This window comes from Cryptomeria japonica, chromosome 7, assembly GCF_030272615.1.
Source record: "Cryptomeria japonica chromosome 7, Sugi_1.0, whole genome shotgun sequence".
In the NCBI taxonomy this organism is placed as follows: domain Eukaryota; kingdom Viridiplantae; phylum Streptophyta; class Pinopsida; order Cupressales; family Cupressaceae; genus Cryptomeria; species Cryptomeria japonica.
In genome coordinates, this window is record NC_081411.1 from 742538458 (window position 1) to 742552412 (window position 13955).

Here is a 13955-nt window from a genome sequence, read left to right on the forward strand (position 1 = left end):
ATGGTCTTGAGTTCGAGTCCTCAGCTGTGTTAACTCTGTGTGTGTTGCTACTTTGTGAGCGGGTCGTACACACTGGGGGATTAGTCTCGCTTCGGCGAGGACATCTCCAGATTCCACGATAGTGAATATAAAAAAAAGTGGCAAAGAAAATAAATGATTGAAATCAGAAATCCTATTTGAGGACATAAAACAATAGTATTTGTTAATAGAAAGAATAGGCATGTGGCCATTAAAATGCAAAACAAAAGGCTATAAGAAAGACAATGTTTGTGAAATGTTGCATCATTTGTTTGTAAAAATGCATGATATTATTGAATGCCCATTCAACATGCAAAACTCTTTCTTGTGGAGGATACAAAAATCAAAGAAAGCAGAGGTCATCAATTAACAACAATGATGGTAGAGGACCAAGGATGCTACTTGTGGTATAAAAAGGTATGATTCACAATAGAAGGTATTAAATATAATAATTGGGACACTTTTTAAAGTTGTATTCTAAATTCTAATGCACTCGCACATGTTTACAAACCATGCACAAAATATGGTCCTACAATGATGTTGATGTTCAAATGCCTGCTGTCATGAAGGTTGCTCATGTAGATATTTCTTCCTATTGCTGCACATATATCAGGAGCCATGTAATTTAAGGTCTAAAATTCTAATTCTTCCACTTTTTTCATTAAGGGTGGTATCAAAATATTAGAATATTGATACAATAAAGTGTATGTTTATACCTGTATGTAATCAACCAAGTGGTTAGTTGTAGGCCATTAATGAGGTGGTTGTAAGAGGAAGGTTCTTGAATCTATTTTAATGCAACACAATCTCAACGAGATGCATGCCAATTTCTCAATCTCATTTTTTTGATTTTACTAACAATATCATTGTTTTCATTATGGCGATAGGCACTGAGGCAACAAAACTGTATATGACAAAATGCTCAATAATAGGCTTAGCACTAAGATTAAGATATAGAAAATATAGTACAACGTATAGCTATGCCTCATTTGGGTGCTATCAATATCAAAATTGGCCTTTGACTTTGAGTCAGTATTTATATCAAGTTGTGAATCATCTAATGAGATCCCAACCAATCTTTGCTGCACAAAATGTACAAAACTGAATATACGGTTGAGAACACAATTGATAAATATAGATGTTAAAGATAAGTCAAAATGATCTATATCATCATAGCATCACTTGGGCTCAAGATTGATTTGGTAAACCAATAGTATAAATGGGATTCAATTGCTTGGAATTTAATCAGAAAAACTTAGGACAAGAACCTTGCTTTTCCATTCATTGCAGCCCGAAGGAAATTTTTCATTTTTAAAACAAGACCAGTGGTCTCAAGGCAGCTTTTTTCATAATTTTATTGTATTTAACCAAGCTCTTAACTCTTCAATAATTCTAAATGCTTCAACTAGTTAAAGAAAGTTCGGGGATGTTTGATTTTCATTGAGTTAATCTGGATGATACGAAAGAGAGGATGTGTTTTAGAGTCTAATGGGTTTCATTATTCATAATGACCCATTGCTTCACTTGCCCTTTAACTAAATTATTTATTACTATTATGGAATCAAATTCCTCAAGATTAAGGTTAGGCACTTTTAAAGTACATGACATCCCCTTTTTAATATTGAGGGTCTTGGTTTAATTTCTAGAGAAAATTTCCAAGAATCAGGAAAAATAGGAGATAAGGTGGCCATTGGCAATCCAAATGACCCCTCTATTTAGTATTACATTCTGAGGCACCACTACGTTGATTCACTTAAAACTTTTTGTCAGGACTTTCCTATTTATAGGGAAATTTGTCATATGATTGTAGTAACTATATAAGTTTCTTGTCTATTCCTATAAGTTTATTAGTAACTTGCCACATACAGGTTCATTCTTCTATACTTATTCGTTCACTCCTCTTATTGTCATTTTGCATCATGTGTTCTGCTTGAAGATCTTGTTCTTCTGAGTTGGTCTTTCTATCATCTTTGCAGGTAATAACAGATGGTCCACAGTACCAACATCAAAGGAAGAACTTGCTGACTTCTTTGCCCGTACTGTTCAACATGGGTATGCAGTATATGTTGTTTTTTTCCGTGAGTGAAAAGAGGGCATGCACAAGGGTTTTAAAATTTTAAAGTTCAAATTTGGGTCACTAGATTTTTATCTGTGTAGCCTGCTCCTGTACCTTTTGTGTAAATTCATATGATGGCAAGGTGAAATTTCCTATGATAATCATTTGGGTTCCTCATATTCAACTTTATACTTCAGAGATGAGGGTATTATCGTGAAGGATCTCAGTTCTCAATGGTGTCCTGATAATCGTGATGGTCGTTGGTGCAAGATCAAGCCAGACTATATTTCAATGAGCAATGATCTTGATCTTCTGATAATTGGTAAGTTTTTTTGCATCAATGATTGCATTGAATTCTTGTTTTTGAAATTCTTTAGATTTGAAATAGGCTTTTTTGAGATATAGGCATAAAATCTCTCAATAAATCTGACATTATCATGGAGTTATTTATTCCATTCCTCACTTTTTCTCCATTTAAGAATAAATTACCATTAAAAAAGTATAAAAGTTAGAACTTTATTTATATTGCTAGGTAAAACTACTGTGTTTATATTTTTATTTGCGTCTAAGTAAAAAATTAACTAGCAGAAGGGCTTATATGAATAATACCATGGAGAAGACTGTTACATACTATAAAAGCAAGAAAAATCAGTAAATGAAACTAGTTGCATGTTCTGTTAGTGGCTGCAGCCTATCTGCAAAAGTGAAGACAAAAAATATCATTTTGAGGTTTGTGGGTTGGTAATGATGCTCTGTCACACTAAATCTTCACTCTGCATTGTAGTTTCTTCCATTCCAATTTTTGTATTTAAATAGAAAATTTTATACTTTGTACAGAGTCAGGAAGCACCATTTTAGTGATTGACCAAGAAATGTAGTTCTCTGGTCGAGAATGTGCTATGGTAAGGGAGAGCAAGAAGTGTGATGTTGATGTCTTTTATATTCATGCAAAGTTCATTAAGGCATGATGAGTATGTCTATAGAATTCGCGAGCATGGAGCTGTAGTTGGGAAAACATTGCTTGAGCCTATTAAACTATTCATAATCCAGATGTTTAATCCTTTTAAGTTAGTCAAATATGTGAAAAAGGAAGGATGAGAAGAGGGTGTGATGTGGGGCATTTTATTCATAGCTAACTGTAAACACAAACTATATTTTGAATGTTACCATTAGGAGGCTTATCAAAAATATTTTGATTGGCAGATTTGGAGAAAGTTTGAAATATTTATAAGCAGTTAACCTAGGTGGCCTAGTGATTTTTTTGAGAAGCTTAGTAAAAGCATAGACAAAGTTTTAAGTAGCCCTATTGTTGTGCAACCTTGTCAGAAAGCTATGTGAATGATGGGTAATGTTGTGACCTAATCACACATCATCCCATCCCATATAGGGACCCCCTAGCTTTTAGGCCCTTTCGGTCGTTTGGTCTCTTGGTTTTTTGTGTGTTTTGGTGGCAGTCTCGTCAATCTCTCCGCTTTGCGAATGTTCAGGGGTCAGTTAGAGTTGATTTGCTTCTCTGTAGAGCGAGTTCTATGAAGTCTAGGGCCTATTTTGTCCCTTTTTAGGGTTTCTGCCTTCTATCCTAGATTTTAGGGGTTTCTGTTAGGGTTTTGGGAAAACTGAACATTCAACTGAAATTAGGACCCTTCAAGGAACCTCCCAGTAAAATTTGAGCCCAAACGGAGCAACTTTCTATTTTTAGAAAGTTCCTATTTTTTAGGGATTTTTCCGAGTCTCGAAATGTTGTCATTTTGCCAAAAATCAAACTTACTATTTTTAGTAATTTCTATTTATAGTAAGTCATTCCGACACCTTGTCTAGGGGTCTAACGTTGACACTTTGAAGGTTTATATTTTTGGAAAATTAGTATTGGCAGGGTCAGTCAGACAAGGCGACAAAGATCAGACGTTTGCAGACATTTCTAATTCTAGAAAGTCAGATAGCAGACAGAGAAGGCCAAAATTGGTTAAGTGCTGGAAGCCCATGCCTAAAATGGAAAGCTCAGAATTTCACCAAGGTTCAGGAAAGCACTTCAAAATCACAAGGGGGTCAAAATGTTCCAAGTTTGGAAGATTGAATGGTGAATTCCAAGATTCCATGCCACAATAAAAATTTCGCCCCAGGCCATAGACAGGCGCCAAAGTTGATGCACCATGGAATTCCTGCCACAGCCTATGAATCCTTAGCCCAGGTAGAATTCCGCCCAGGAATGGAGGAGGCAGGGATAAATGGATAAATTTCATGAATCCTCCACAGTGGTGAAAGTCCGCCCAACTGTGGACTTGGGCGCTAAAAAGAGGGTCTCAAGGATTCACAAAATGTTGTGAATTCCTTCCCCTAGTGAAAATTCCGCCCTAGACCAAGGATGGGCGCTAGAATGGGGAAGGCAAGGAAAGGTGGAAGAAATGAAGAATCCTTCTCCTAGTAAAAATTCTGCCCTAAAAAGGGGTTGGGCGCTAAATAGAGGATGTCATGGATGACATGGAAATCAATGAATTCCATGACTTATGCAGAATTCCGCCCAGGCATGGAGGAGGGCGCCAAAATGATATACCCATGGACAACAAGCAATTTAAGGAATTTCCTCTTCAAGGGTGAAATGCACCCTAGCTTGATGGAAGGCGCCAAAGTGGGGGGTGCATGGATAGCATGAAAATTAAGGAATTCCTTCCCCTAGGCAAAATTGCACCCTAACAAGGAGGAAGGCGCCAAAATAGCATGCTCAAGGAAAACGCACAAGGTAATAAATTCCTTCCTTGGGGTGAAATAGCGCCCAAAGACATGAAAGGGCGCCAAAATGAGGAGTGCATGGAGAGAATGAAAAATGTGAATTCCTCCCTCATGAAGGAGTAGCGCCCAAAGGGTGGTAAGAAGCGCCAGAATGTAATATGCATGGATAATATGAAAATGTTGAAATTCCTTGCCTAGTGGGTTTTAGTGCCTAATGGAGAAGAAAGGCGCCATATGGAGGTCAACATGGAAAACATGGAAGGCGTGGAAAATAAAAAATTCCAAGAGACAGTGAATTCAACGCCCAAGCTAAAACAAAAAATTGAAATTTTGCCTAAGGCATGGAATCCAAGAGGTCAAGGAGGAATAAAAAGTAAAATTCCCCTCGGGCGAATTTTTGAATTTGCTATCTTTGGACATTGAATCTTGACGGAGTATGGAAAATTTTATAGATTCGGAATCGGGGTGAAATTCTCCATCCAATGAACCCGACTCCTAAATTTTAGGAGGATCCCTAAAAAATAGGGATGTTGAAAAGAGACATGGAAATTCCTTCAAAAGAAGGAGACGACAAGTTAGAATGAAATCAAACAAATCCTGAGAGAATCTTTCGAATTCCCTCCAAAATCGGAAAGAATGAAAATCAACGAGTTGGCGAAGAGAATCTTCCAAGCATGACACATGACTTGGAGCATTTAAGGAAATTTCTAAATTCAAACTCACTCGCATGGGAAGTTTCCTTTGCATGGTGCAGTAATTGGGGAAAGTATGACGCGTAATGAATGCAATTACTAATTTAATGCCTCCTAACTTAGCAAGGCGTTTTGAAGAATTCTATATAAGTTTGGAAAGGCATTTCATTTCTCACGTGCAAGATTCAGGAAAAAAGAGGTGGAGAAGTGAAGAGTGGTCATACTTAGTCTCTGTTTTCATCATTTTCAAGGTGCTTCCAGGATGGCGGAATTAAACAAGGCAGCTACTCTCTCTAGGTAGGCGTTAATCAAGGTGGAAATCGGCGATACTAATTTAGGCACATTCAATTTGGCTGCATTCAAGATCAGAATGTTCGGGACAGCAGGACATAGTCCATCACCAACAGTTGTCAAAATTGTCAAAAGCGGAATTGTTGCAGCAACTGGTTTTCCTCCTGCTATTCAGTGCCCAGACTTGGTCCAGGAATGTGCAACACATTATAATTTGGAGCGAAAGACAATCTCAACACCTGATGGCAAGCTGCTGGCAACATTGACTTTCGGAATTCCTTCACACTATTCCATGACGTACAGGACCAACAGCGGAGCTTTGGCAGTATATGAAGTAGGCCTTGCCAGGTGTGCTGATTTGATTAATAAACAGTGGTTGCTGAAGCCCAGAGTGCATGCTTCCAAGATGCCAAAAACTCTCACCATCTTTGAGTTCAAGCAGGAGTATGTGGACTTGATAAAAATGTTAAGCAGAGTAATGGGGTGTTCACATTCTGTGAGCTTCGAGACCTGGATGTTCTTCTATATAGGCGAGATCATGAATTCAAATGGGCTAATTGATTGGGCCAGATTGATCAGTCACTACTTGCACAAGCAGTTGAAGAACTTAAAAGAAAAAAGTTCCCTGTCCTTTTTCATGAGCTCCTACCTGTTCTATATGCTTGCACGAAGAGGAGGATTCGATGGGCTGCCGACAAGAGGAATCATGGGTTGCGGACCAGCTCAGTTAAAAGTACATGAATGTTCCTCAGCTACATCTTCACAATGTCAATTCTTACAGGTTGGCAAATGACACCTTCACCATGTACTTGACACGACTTATGCAAAAGAAGTTGCATGTAAGGGTGTCACCGCAAGCAAGGGCCTTGGTCCAGAAATATGGAGCTGGATTCTTACAATTTCCTAAATTCACCTAGATCAGGACACAAGGATTCTCATTCCAGTCATACAAGTTGCCTAGATATCCATCAGACAAGCTTGTATTGCTGGAGCTTATGAGACAATTAACTGCCTATGATCAGCTGCAAAAGAAGAAGAAGCAATCAATTGAATTTCCAGTTGTCTTGGGTGACTTCATGGAAATATGCCCGGGCTTGGAAGCCGCTGAAAGTGTAGCAGGGGAATTGGCATTCTATCGCCTGCCATTTTATACATCCAGGGCCAAATATGATCCTTACAGCCAAATCAAAAAGGTTGCTGGCGTCAAATTCATACACAAGTTTCACTTAGAGGATTATTGGGCAAGTGCCGAGGATGACCTTGAGGTCTCGAAGAGAGTGCATTCCAAATTGCCCCTCGACACCATCAGGATAAGTGAAATTTATCAAGTGCCAGATCAAGTGAAGGAAGATGCAGATTTGACACAGCCTGAATTCTAGAAAGTAAAGGATCAGCCTATTCAGTTGCCAGATTGGTCAAAGCCCGAGATGGATGATTTGAGTATCTTAGCTAGACCAGTGCTGAAATTCACCAAGCACTGGATTGACAGGCAGATAAGGAGGTTGGCAAAAGGGAATGTTCATCTAACATATCAGCTAATGGGAAGTCTAGATTCCCACAATGAGGCAACTGAAGGCTCTTCGCAGGTTCAGGCAGGAAAGGAAGTTCAGATGGATAAAGGAAAAAATGCCCAAAAGAGACCAAGGACAACAAAGAATAAGGATATCCGACAGGAAATCCCACAGGAGGTTCAACAGAAGTCCAACAAGAGGAACCTCCACAAAAGAAAGCGAGGACGGAGAGAGAGCATTCACCGACAAGTTCCTCGAGTGTGCAGGAGGTAGAGATGTTCCAACATCCAGTAGGTCCACTTCCAGAGAGCATTCCGGCACCAGATATACTTAGCATCAATGCTTCACAGGGACACCATCGGCCAAGAAGTCAAAGGAAAGAAAGTCCCCCACATCAGGAAGAGGCTCGCCAGGATAGTTTCGTGGAAGGTATCCTCGGTGAAATGGAGGAAGAGTCGCAGGAACAGGAACACGTAGAGGATCATAGTCACTCCATCCCCGCTCCAGATTGGTTGGTGGGAAGGCTAACAAGGGAATCAGAAATGGAAATTGATCTTGTTCGGGAGCTAGAAGAATTATTGAAAAGGATGGATCAGCCAGCAGAAAAGAAGGCTCCCCAAAAATTTTCCAAGGTTGTTAGGGGAGAATATGGATCTCGGGCCTTGCATATTGCTGAACCTACAGTGGATAAAGACAGAAATGAGATTAGACAGGAGGATTACGTCATCAGATAGATTGATCTTGGCCATGCTTCCATAGGTCAAGTAATGGGAGACTTTGAAGAATCTTCCTTGGCCATGAAGGAGAAACTGCTGAAATCAAAGGCGAAATGTAAGCGGCTAAGGGAAGAAAATAGAGTCTTATGCGAGTATGTCAGGAGTTTCAAAAGACCCCTCAGGGAAGCAGGTCCTTCATTCACTCCTCCTTCCTCCCTTCCTAAGGAAGTGGTTGATGATGCAGAGGTTATTAGAGTGATGGCGCAAAATTCGAGGGAATGGATAGAGGATGTTTATACCGAAGCAGGAAAATTCATTGAAGACCTAGCTTTGCTTCATTCAAAGTTTGTGACCCTCCTGAACAAACTAGAGACAACAGAAGGATTATGGGAGGATGTGCACATTTACCAGGTTTTAACCATTCCGCGACTCAGGGCTCTGACGAAGACTCCAAGGCAAATTCAGGTGGACGGGAAAGTGATTCAAGAAAATGAAGCCTATGAATTTCTCCGATGGTTCTATGCCATTTGCTCAGGAAAGAACACCTTCGACAAATTCAGCGTTGACTCCTTCACTTTGAAAGAGTCCATCAAAGGGGTACATGAGGAAATCATTAGTGCAATAGAAACATTGTTTGCGAAGAAACTCAATGACGGAGGAATAATGGTGAACTCCCTGAAATCGTAGGTTCATTCCCTAAGGAACATTTTTCAAATGTTTCTTCATTCTTCGGTATAATGAAGAAGACACAAGAAGTCATGACGAAGTGGGAGAGCTTCTTTTCCAAGAGCGAGGAAGAAATTGCCTTGATGGAATTTGACATTGAAAATGTGCCAAGTGTCTCCATCGGAGAGCTGGAAGCTGTCGTTGGCAATTTCATTGCATATGCCATAAATGAACGGGATAATGGTCGTCCATTTTTGGACGAGAATCTTTTGGTTGAATAGTGGTGGTGTATTTACTGGTGGAGGTATTTTGACTAGGTGTGGGTCCAGTCAATGCATGTCGTTGTCTGATGAGGAATCTTCTTGCATGCAGCCTCCTCAATTATTGCTAAGTTGCCGGTACGGGTACATGCATGGGTACGGGTACGTGGGTACGACAATTTTTTTTGGGGGGGTTGGGTACGTCCGTACAAAAAAATGTAAAAATCATAAATATATACATATATGCAATCTAATAAATAAGTAGAAACAAAAATTAAATTTAGAATCCCACATATCATCCATATGCTAAACAAAACTTGGAACTATCATATATGATTCATATAACTATAACAAAATTACAAATTTACTATAAGTCTAATCTAATATGAAATATGAAATATCCATTTGTCAAACTTTGAATGTTATGATAGATATCGAATTCATTGTTCATTGGTTCAACAATAAAATAACACAACTAACAATCAGCAATAGCATCATATGGGTCACTAGGAAGATCAAGATCAACATCATCATTGACATTAGATGATGTAGGTAGAGTACAGGAACCACATGCAGCCTCACTGCCACTTGCACTAGCAGCAAATTGGCTATCAGACTCCCCAGAAAGTAAAGATTATGTGGCAGCTGAAAAATCCAAATCAGTTCACTCTGGATCTACATCCCAAAACTTTGTGCTTCCATCCTTGTACTCATTTTGTTTATGAGTAAGAAGGCGCAAGTTTGAATGCACATAAACGAGCTCTTCCGCCTTACTTGCTGCCAGTCAGTTGCGTTTCACTGAGTGGATAAAGGAGTATGTGCTCCAATTTCGCTAAGATGAAGAGGAACTAGCAACCTATTGAATAATTGACACAAAGTGAGAGGGCGACAATTATAAAATAGTAAAAAATATAAATTTAGAGACCAATAAAAATTAAGAAACTTACTTGCGATAAAACTTTGATTGCAAGAGTTTGAAGGTTTGGTGATGTATGGCCATTGAGTTACCACCAAGCATGAGAATCCTTTTTATACTTGTCATAGAGAGCAGAAACACTTTGACCATTGGAGGCTACAAAATCAGCAAACTTACTTGTCATTAAATCCTCCATTTCAGAATCGGGGAAGAGTTTAGTAAGTGCTGTCCTACACCCTTCACTGACTTCTGAATCTCTATATGGTGGTACCCTTGATGGCTTAGCAAGCATTTCATCACTATAAAATTTGGGAGTCACTGCAAATGCAAGAAGATGTAGTGGGGTGGTCATTTTGCTCCACCGCTCAACTCAAATTTTCTGAACCTCTTTGAAGAAAGTGTCTTCGGGATCTTGCTCTTTTGCATTGATGATGGCTTTCATTTTCTCAATCATCAAGTCAATGCCATCATATACCTCTCCCAAACATGGGTGATCCATGTCAGTATAACGGATCATACTCATGATGGGCTCAGTGAAACTCAAAAGATATTCCACTTGATCCCACCAAGTGTCATCTAGGATCATGTGCTTTACATTTGTTGCCCTTTCAGTATTGGATTGCCTCCATGGGGACCAACTTTGACTAATTACCATGCTAGCAAGTGGCTCCCGCACCTTCACAAGTCGCCTCAAGACGATTGTGTTGGATGCAAATCGAGTCTCAACAACCTATTCAAAAATTAAAAATAAAATTTAGAATACAAAGAAGACATGATTAAAAAAAATAAAAATAATGATTAACAAAGTGAAATGTAGATTTTAAAAATTGAAGTGTTTCAATTACCTTTAGCAACTCCAACTGTGAAAATGATCTGAAAATGGCCTGTGACATGTTATGGTTTGTGATGAACATTTGGATCTCTTTAGCCTCAGCATAAATTTGTTTGATCCAATGTAATATCCTGCCCATCTTTTGTAGCATGAGGTTGAGAGAGTGGACAGCACAAGGTGTCCAAAATATGTGTTCAAACCGTGTCTCAATCAACATACTTGCAGCTCTACAATTCTTTGCATTGTCCGTTATTACTTGGACAACATTTTGAGGTCCCACATCCTGAATGCATTGTATAAGGATGTTAGCAATAAATTGTCCATCCTTCACCTGTTCGTCACAATCCACAACTTTCAGAAACATTGCCCCTTTAGGGCACACTGCAATTACATTAATTAATGGCCGATTTTTGGTATCCTTCCATCCATCTGAAATGATGGACACACCTGTTTGTTTCCATGAATTTCTAATGGGAGCCAATGCATTGTCTATGTTTTTTACCTCCTTTGCCAATAAGGTGCTACACATCTTCTCATAACCAGACCCTGTGTACCCTTGTGGAGCCTCATTTATCTTTCTCAACATATCTTGCCAATATGGTGATCGTACCACATTAAATGACAAACCGTTTGCATATAGACATCTTCCAACGGATTGATCTGCAATCTCTCTAGCATCATTCTGAAATGCTCTCTCTAATGGTCCCCTGCTTCTCTTCACAATAACAGGTTTTTCACTAATTGGGCCCAAGAATGGGTGGCTCTCTACCACGATATCGGGAAAATTACTATAAGATGGAGAAGTAGGGGGCCTCTTTGATCTACTTCTTCTTCCTGTCAACAAAGGATGGTTTGAGGCACGACCAACTCTTGCATCTGCTTCCTCTTGCTCTCTAATATATCCTGCTATTTCTTGAGGTGACATCCCATTTCCATCCTTTCCTAGACATGCTTTGATTCCTTGTTGGGGAATGGCACAAAAATGGGCTTTGACACGACTGTAGGAGCTAGTTTTTTTCACACTGCAGAAGTTGCATATCCAATTAAATGTTCCACCACCTTTTACTTGGTCTATTATTTTGACATATTTCCATAAAGGTGAATTTGGGTCGGTTTTGAAAGTCCGTTGCGGAATAGAGCTAGCAGTCGTTGTCATTATGATCTCTACAACAAATTAAAAATGAAAGTGAAATTATTATAATTAACCTATTACAACATTTAAATATTTACAAACTTCTAAATTACACAACTAATTAAAATATACCTATTTAAAATAAATTAAATAATAATACTACAAATTATATTTAATTTTGATTTGTATTTTACTATTTACTATTTACTATTATTTTAATTTTAAATATGAATATTCATATTTTAACTAGCAAAATGCCAAAATAGTTTTATTATTTATATATATTTAAATATGAAAATAGACTAATAGTTTTATAATATGATTTTAAATTTTTAAATAAAAACAAACAAATTAAAAATTAAAATCGACAAATATGATTTTAGATTTTAAATATAAACATTTAAGTTTTTAACAAACAAATTAAAATAAACAAACATTTGAAAACAATTAACAAACTATAGAAAAGAGTTAAATTTTATTTATTTCTTACCTCCTTAGCCCCTGTGTCGTCACTGGTCGTATTGCCTCCTGCCGTGCCCCCCGTCATGCTGGTCGTATTGCCTCCCCCCGCACCTCTCGTCGTGCTGATCGTATTGCCTCCCATCGCGCCTCTCGTCGTACTGGTCATATTGCCTCCCGTCGCGCCTCCCCGTAACGCCTTCTAGCCTTCTCCCGTCATGCCTTTTGACCTTCTCTATGTCGACATTGCGCGCCTTCTCTGTGCCCTCGCGTTTTCACCTTTCGGTTTTCACTACGCCTTCTCCATGCCCTTGCGCCTGCCGTTTTCACTGCATTTAGGGTTTAAAACTTATTCGACGTGATTACATCCCGTGAAAAGTCAGTAAAAACCCCTTGAAATTCGTGCACGACGCGGATTCGTTTAAAAAACCTAATGGAATCGCCACGTCTACAACGGATGCGTCGGGATTCGTGACTCAAAAAGCAGATTCGTTTCAAGAGGGAAAAAACAGAACCTTGTCCGAATCCATAGGGATTCCAGGTCAAATCCGAATCGGATACATACCGTACCCGGATTTGGGGGAAAAAGGTGATGTACCGGTAACTTAGATTTATTGTTTTATTCTTCGTGCATGCTGCCGTCATATGGAGAATGAGGGACATTTATTCCTTGCATGGGTGTTTGCTATATTCTGGGCATAATCAACATCATGGGGCACATTTAATGCGCTAGTGGGTGCGATTTTAGGCTCTTTGAATTAATTGTACATGGGCATAATGGGTTATTTATTATCGATTCCCACCTTGTTGCATCTTTAGTGGAGAATCTTCTAGGGTGAAACCCTAATTAGGGTTTGCGTGGCCTGAGGCCTATAAAAAGGGGTGACCCCCTTCATTTGTAAAAGGAGGAGAGATTATTGTCCAAGATTGTTGCATCAGGATTGTGAAGTAGCCAACTTAATGCATTTTTCAATTTGATGGTGTATTCTTGTTCTACTTTGGCAATCTGCATGGTCTTGCTCTCTTCAATTAGATTAGATTTGCTTATATGTTGTTAGAAGAACTGGATCTGATAGGAGTGCTTGTTGCAGAATCCGAGCTCATACTTTTGGTGTGCAGCTGATTGTTGTACACTGTGCAAAGTTAGCCTGCGCCCTTTTGATGTGTATATGCTTAACTTCGATCATCAGTAGAGATTGTTTGATCCGATGGTCCATATTGATTATCTGAAAAACCTTTGTGCACCCTTTGAAGATTGCACCACCTTCGTGTAGTTGTGCTTTGCTGGCGAAACAAAGTGTTGTTTGATTTTGCATGAGCGATCCTGTCTCTTGTTCTTAGGATTAATTTAGCTTTAGCATAGTCCTCTCTACCCTATTCTCATTTACTTTCCGCATAATTTGAAAAATCCAAAAGATCCAAAATTAGAGCTTCCATTGCAAATCATCTGTGCAGAAATCTTTGAGCTTGCATGAGTCTTCTCCAATTGAACACACGTAAGGCCCCCTTGGGTTATTAGCAAACCCATCAAACATCTGAGTCACGTCCACGCACTGAAGGAACCTTGGGATTGGCCATTTGAACTTTAAGCAATCCTAGCATACAGACTAATCTTGATCAAGAGAGGATAAGGTGCTTGTTGGTGACTTTATTCTGTGTTAGACGCGGTCATAAAAAAA

At 39.0% G+C, this 13955-nt stretch overlaps 1 protein-coding gene across 2 annotated transcripts in view; it reads left to right on the forward strand.

Moving 5' to 3' along the window:
- The window catches only part of LOC131071924 (DNA ligase 4), a 174321-nt gene that overhangs the window by 16060 nt on the left and 144306 nt on the right, over nt 1-13955 (forward strand). For both annotated transcript variants that reach the window (XM_059207764.1, XM_059207763.1), the window contains exons 2-3: nt 1995-2070; nt 2272-2396. In XM_059207764.1, the coding sequence (XP_059063747.1) occupies nt 2366-2396 (31 nt within the window). In that variant the 5' untranslated portion in view covers nt 1995-2070; nt 2272-2365. The remainder of the gene's footprint in view (nt 1-1994; nt 2071-2271; nt 2397-13955) is intronic.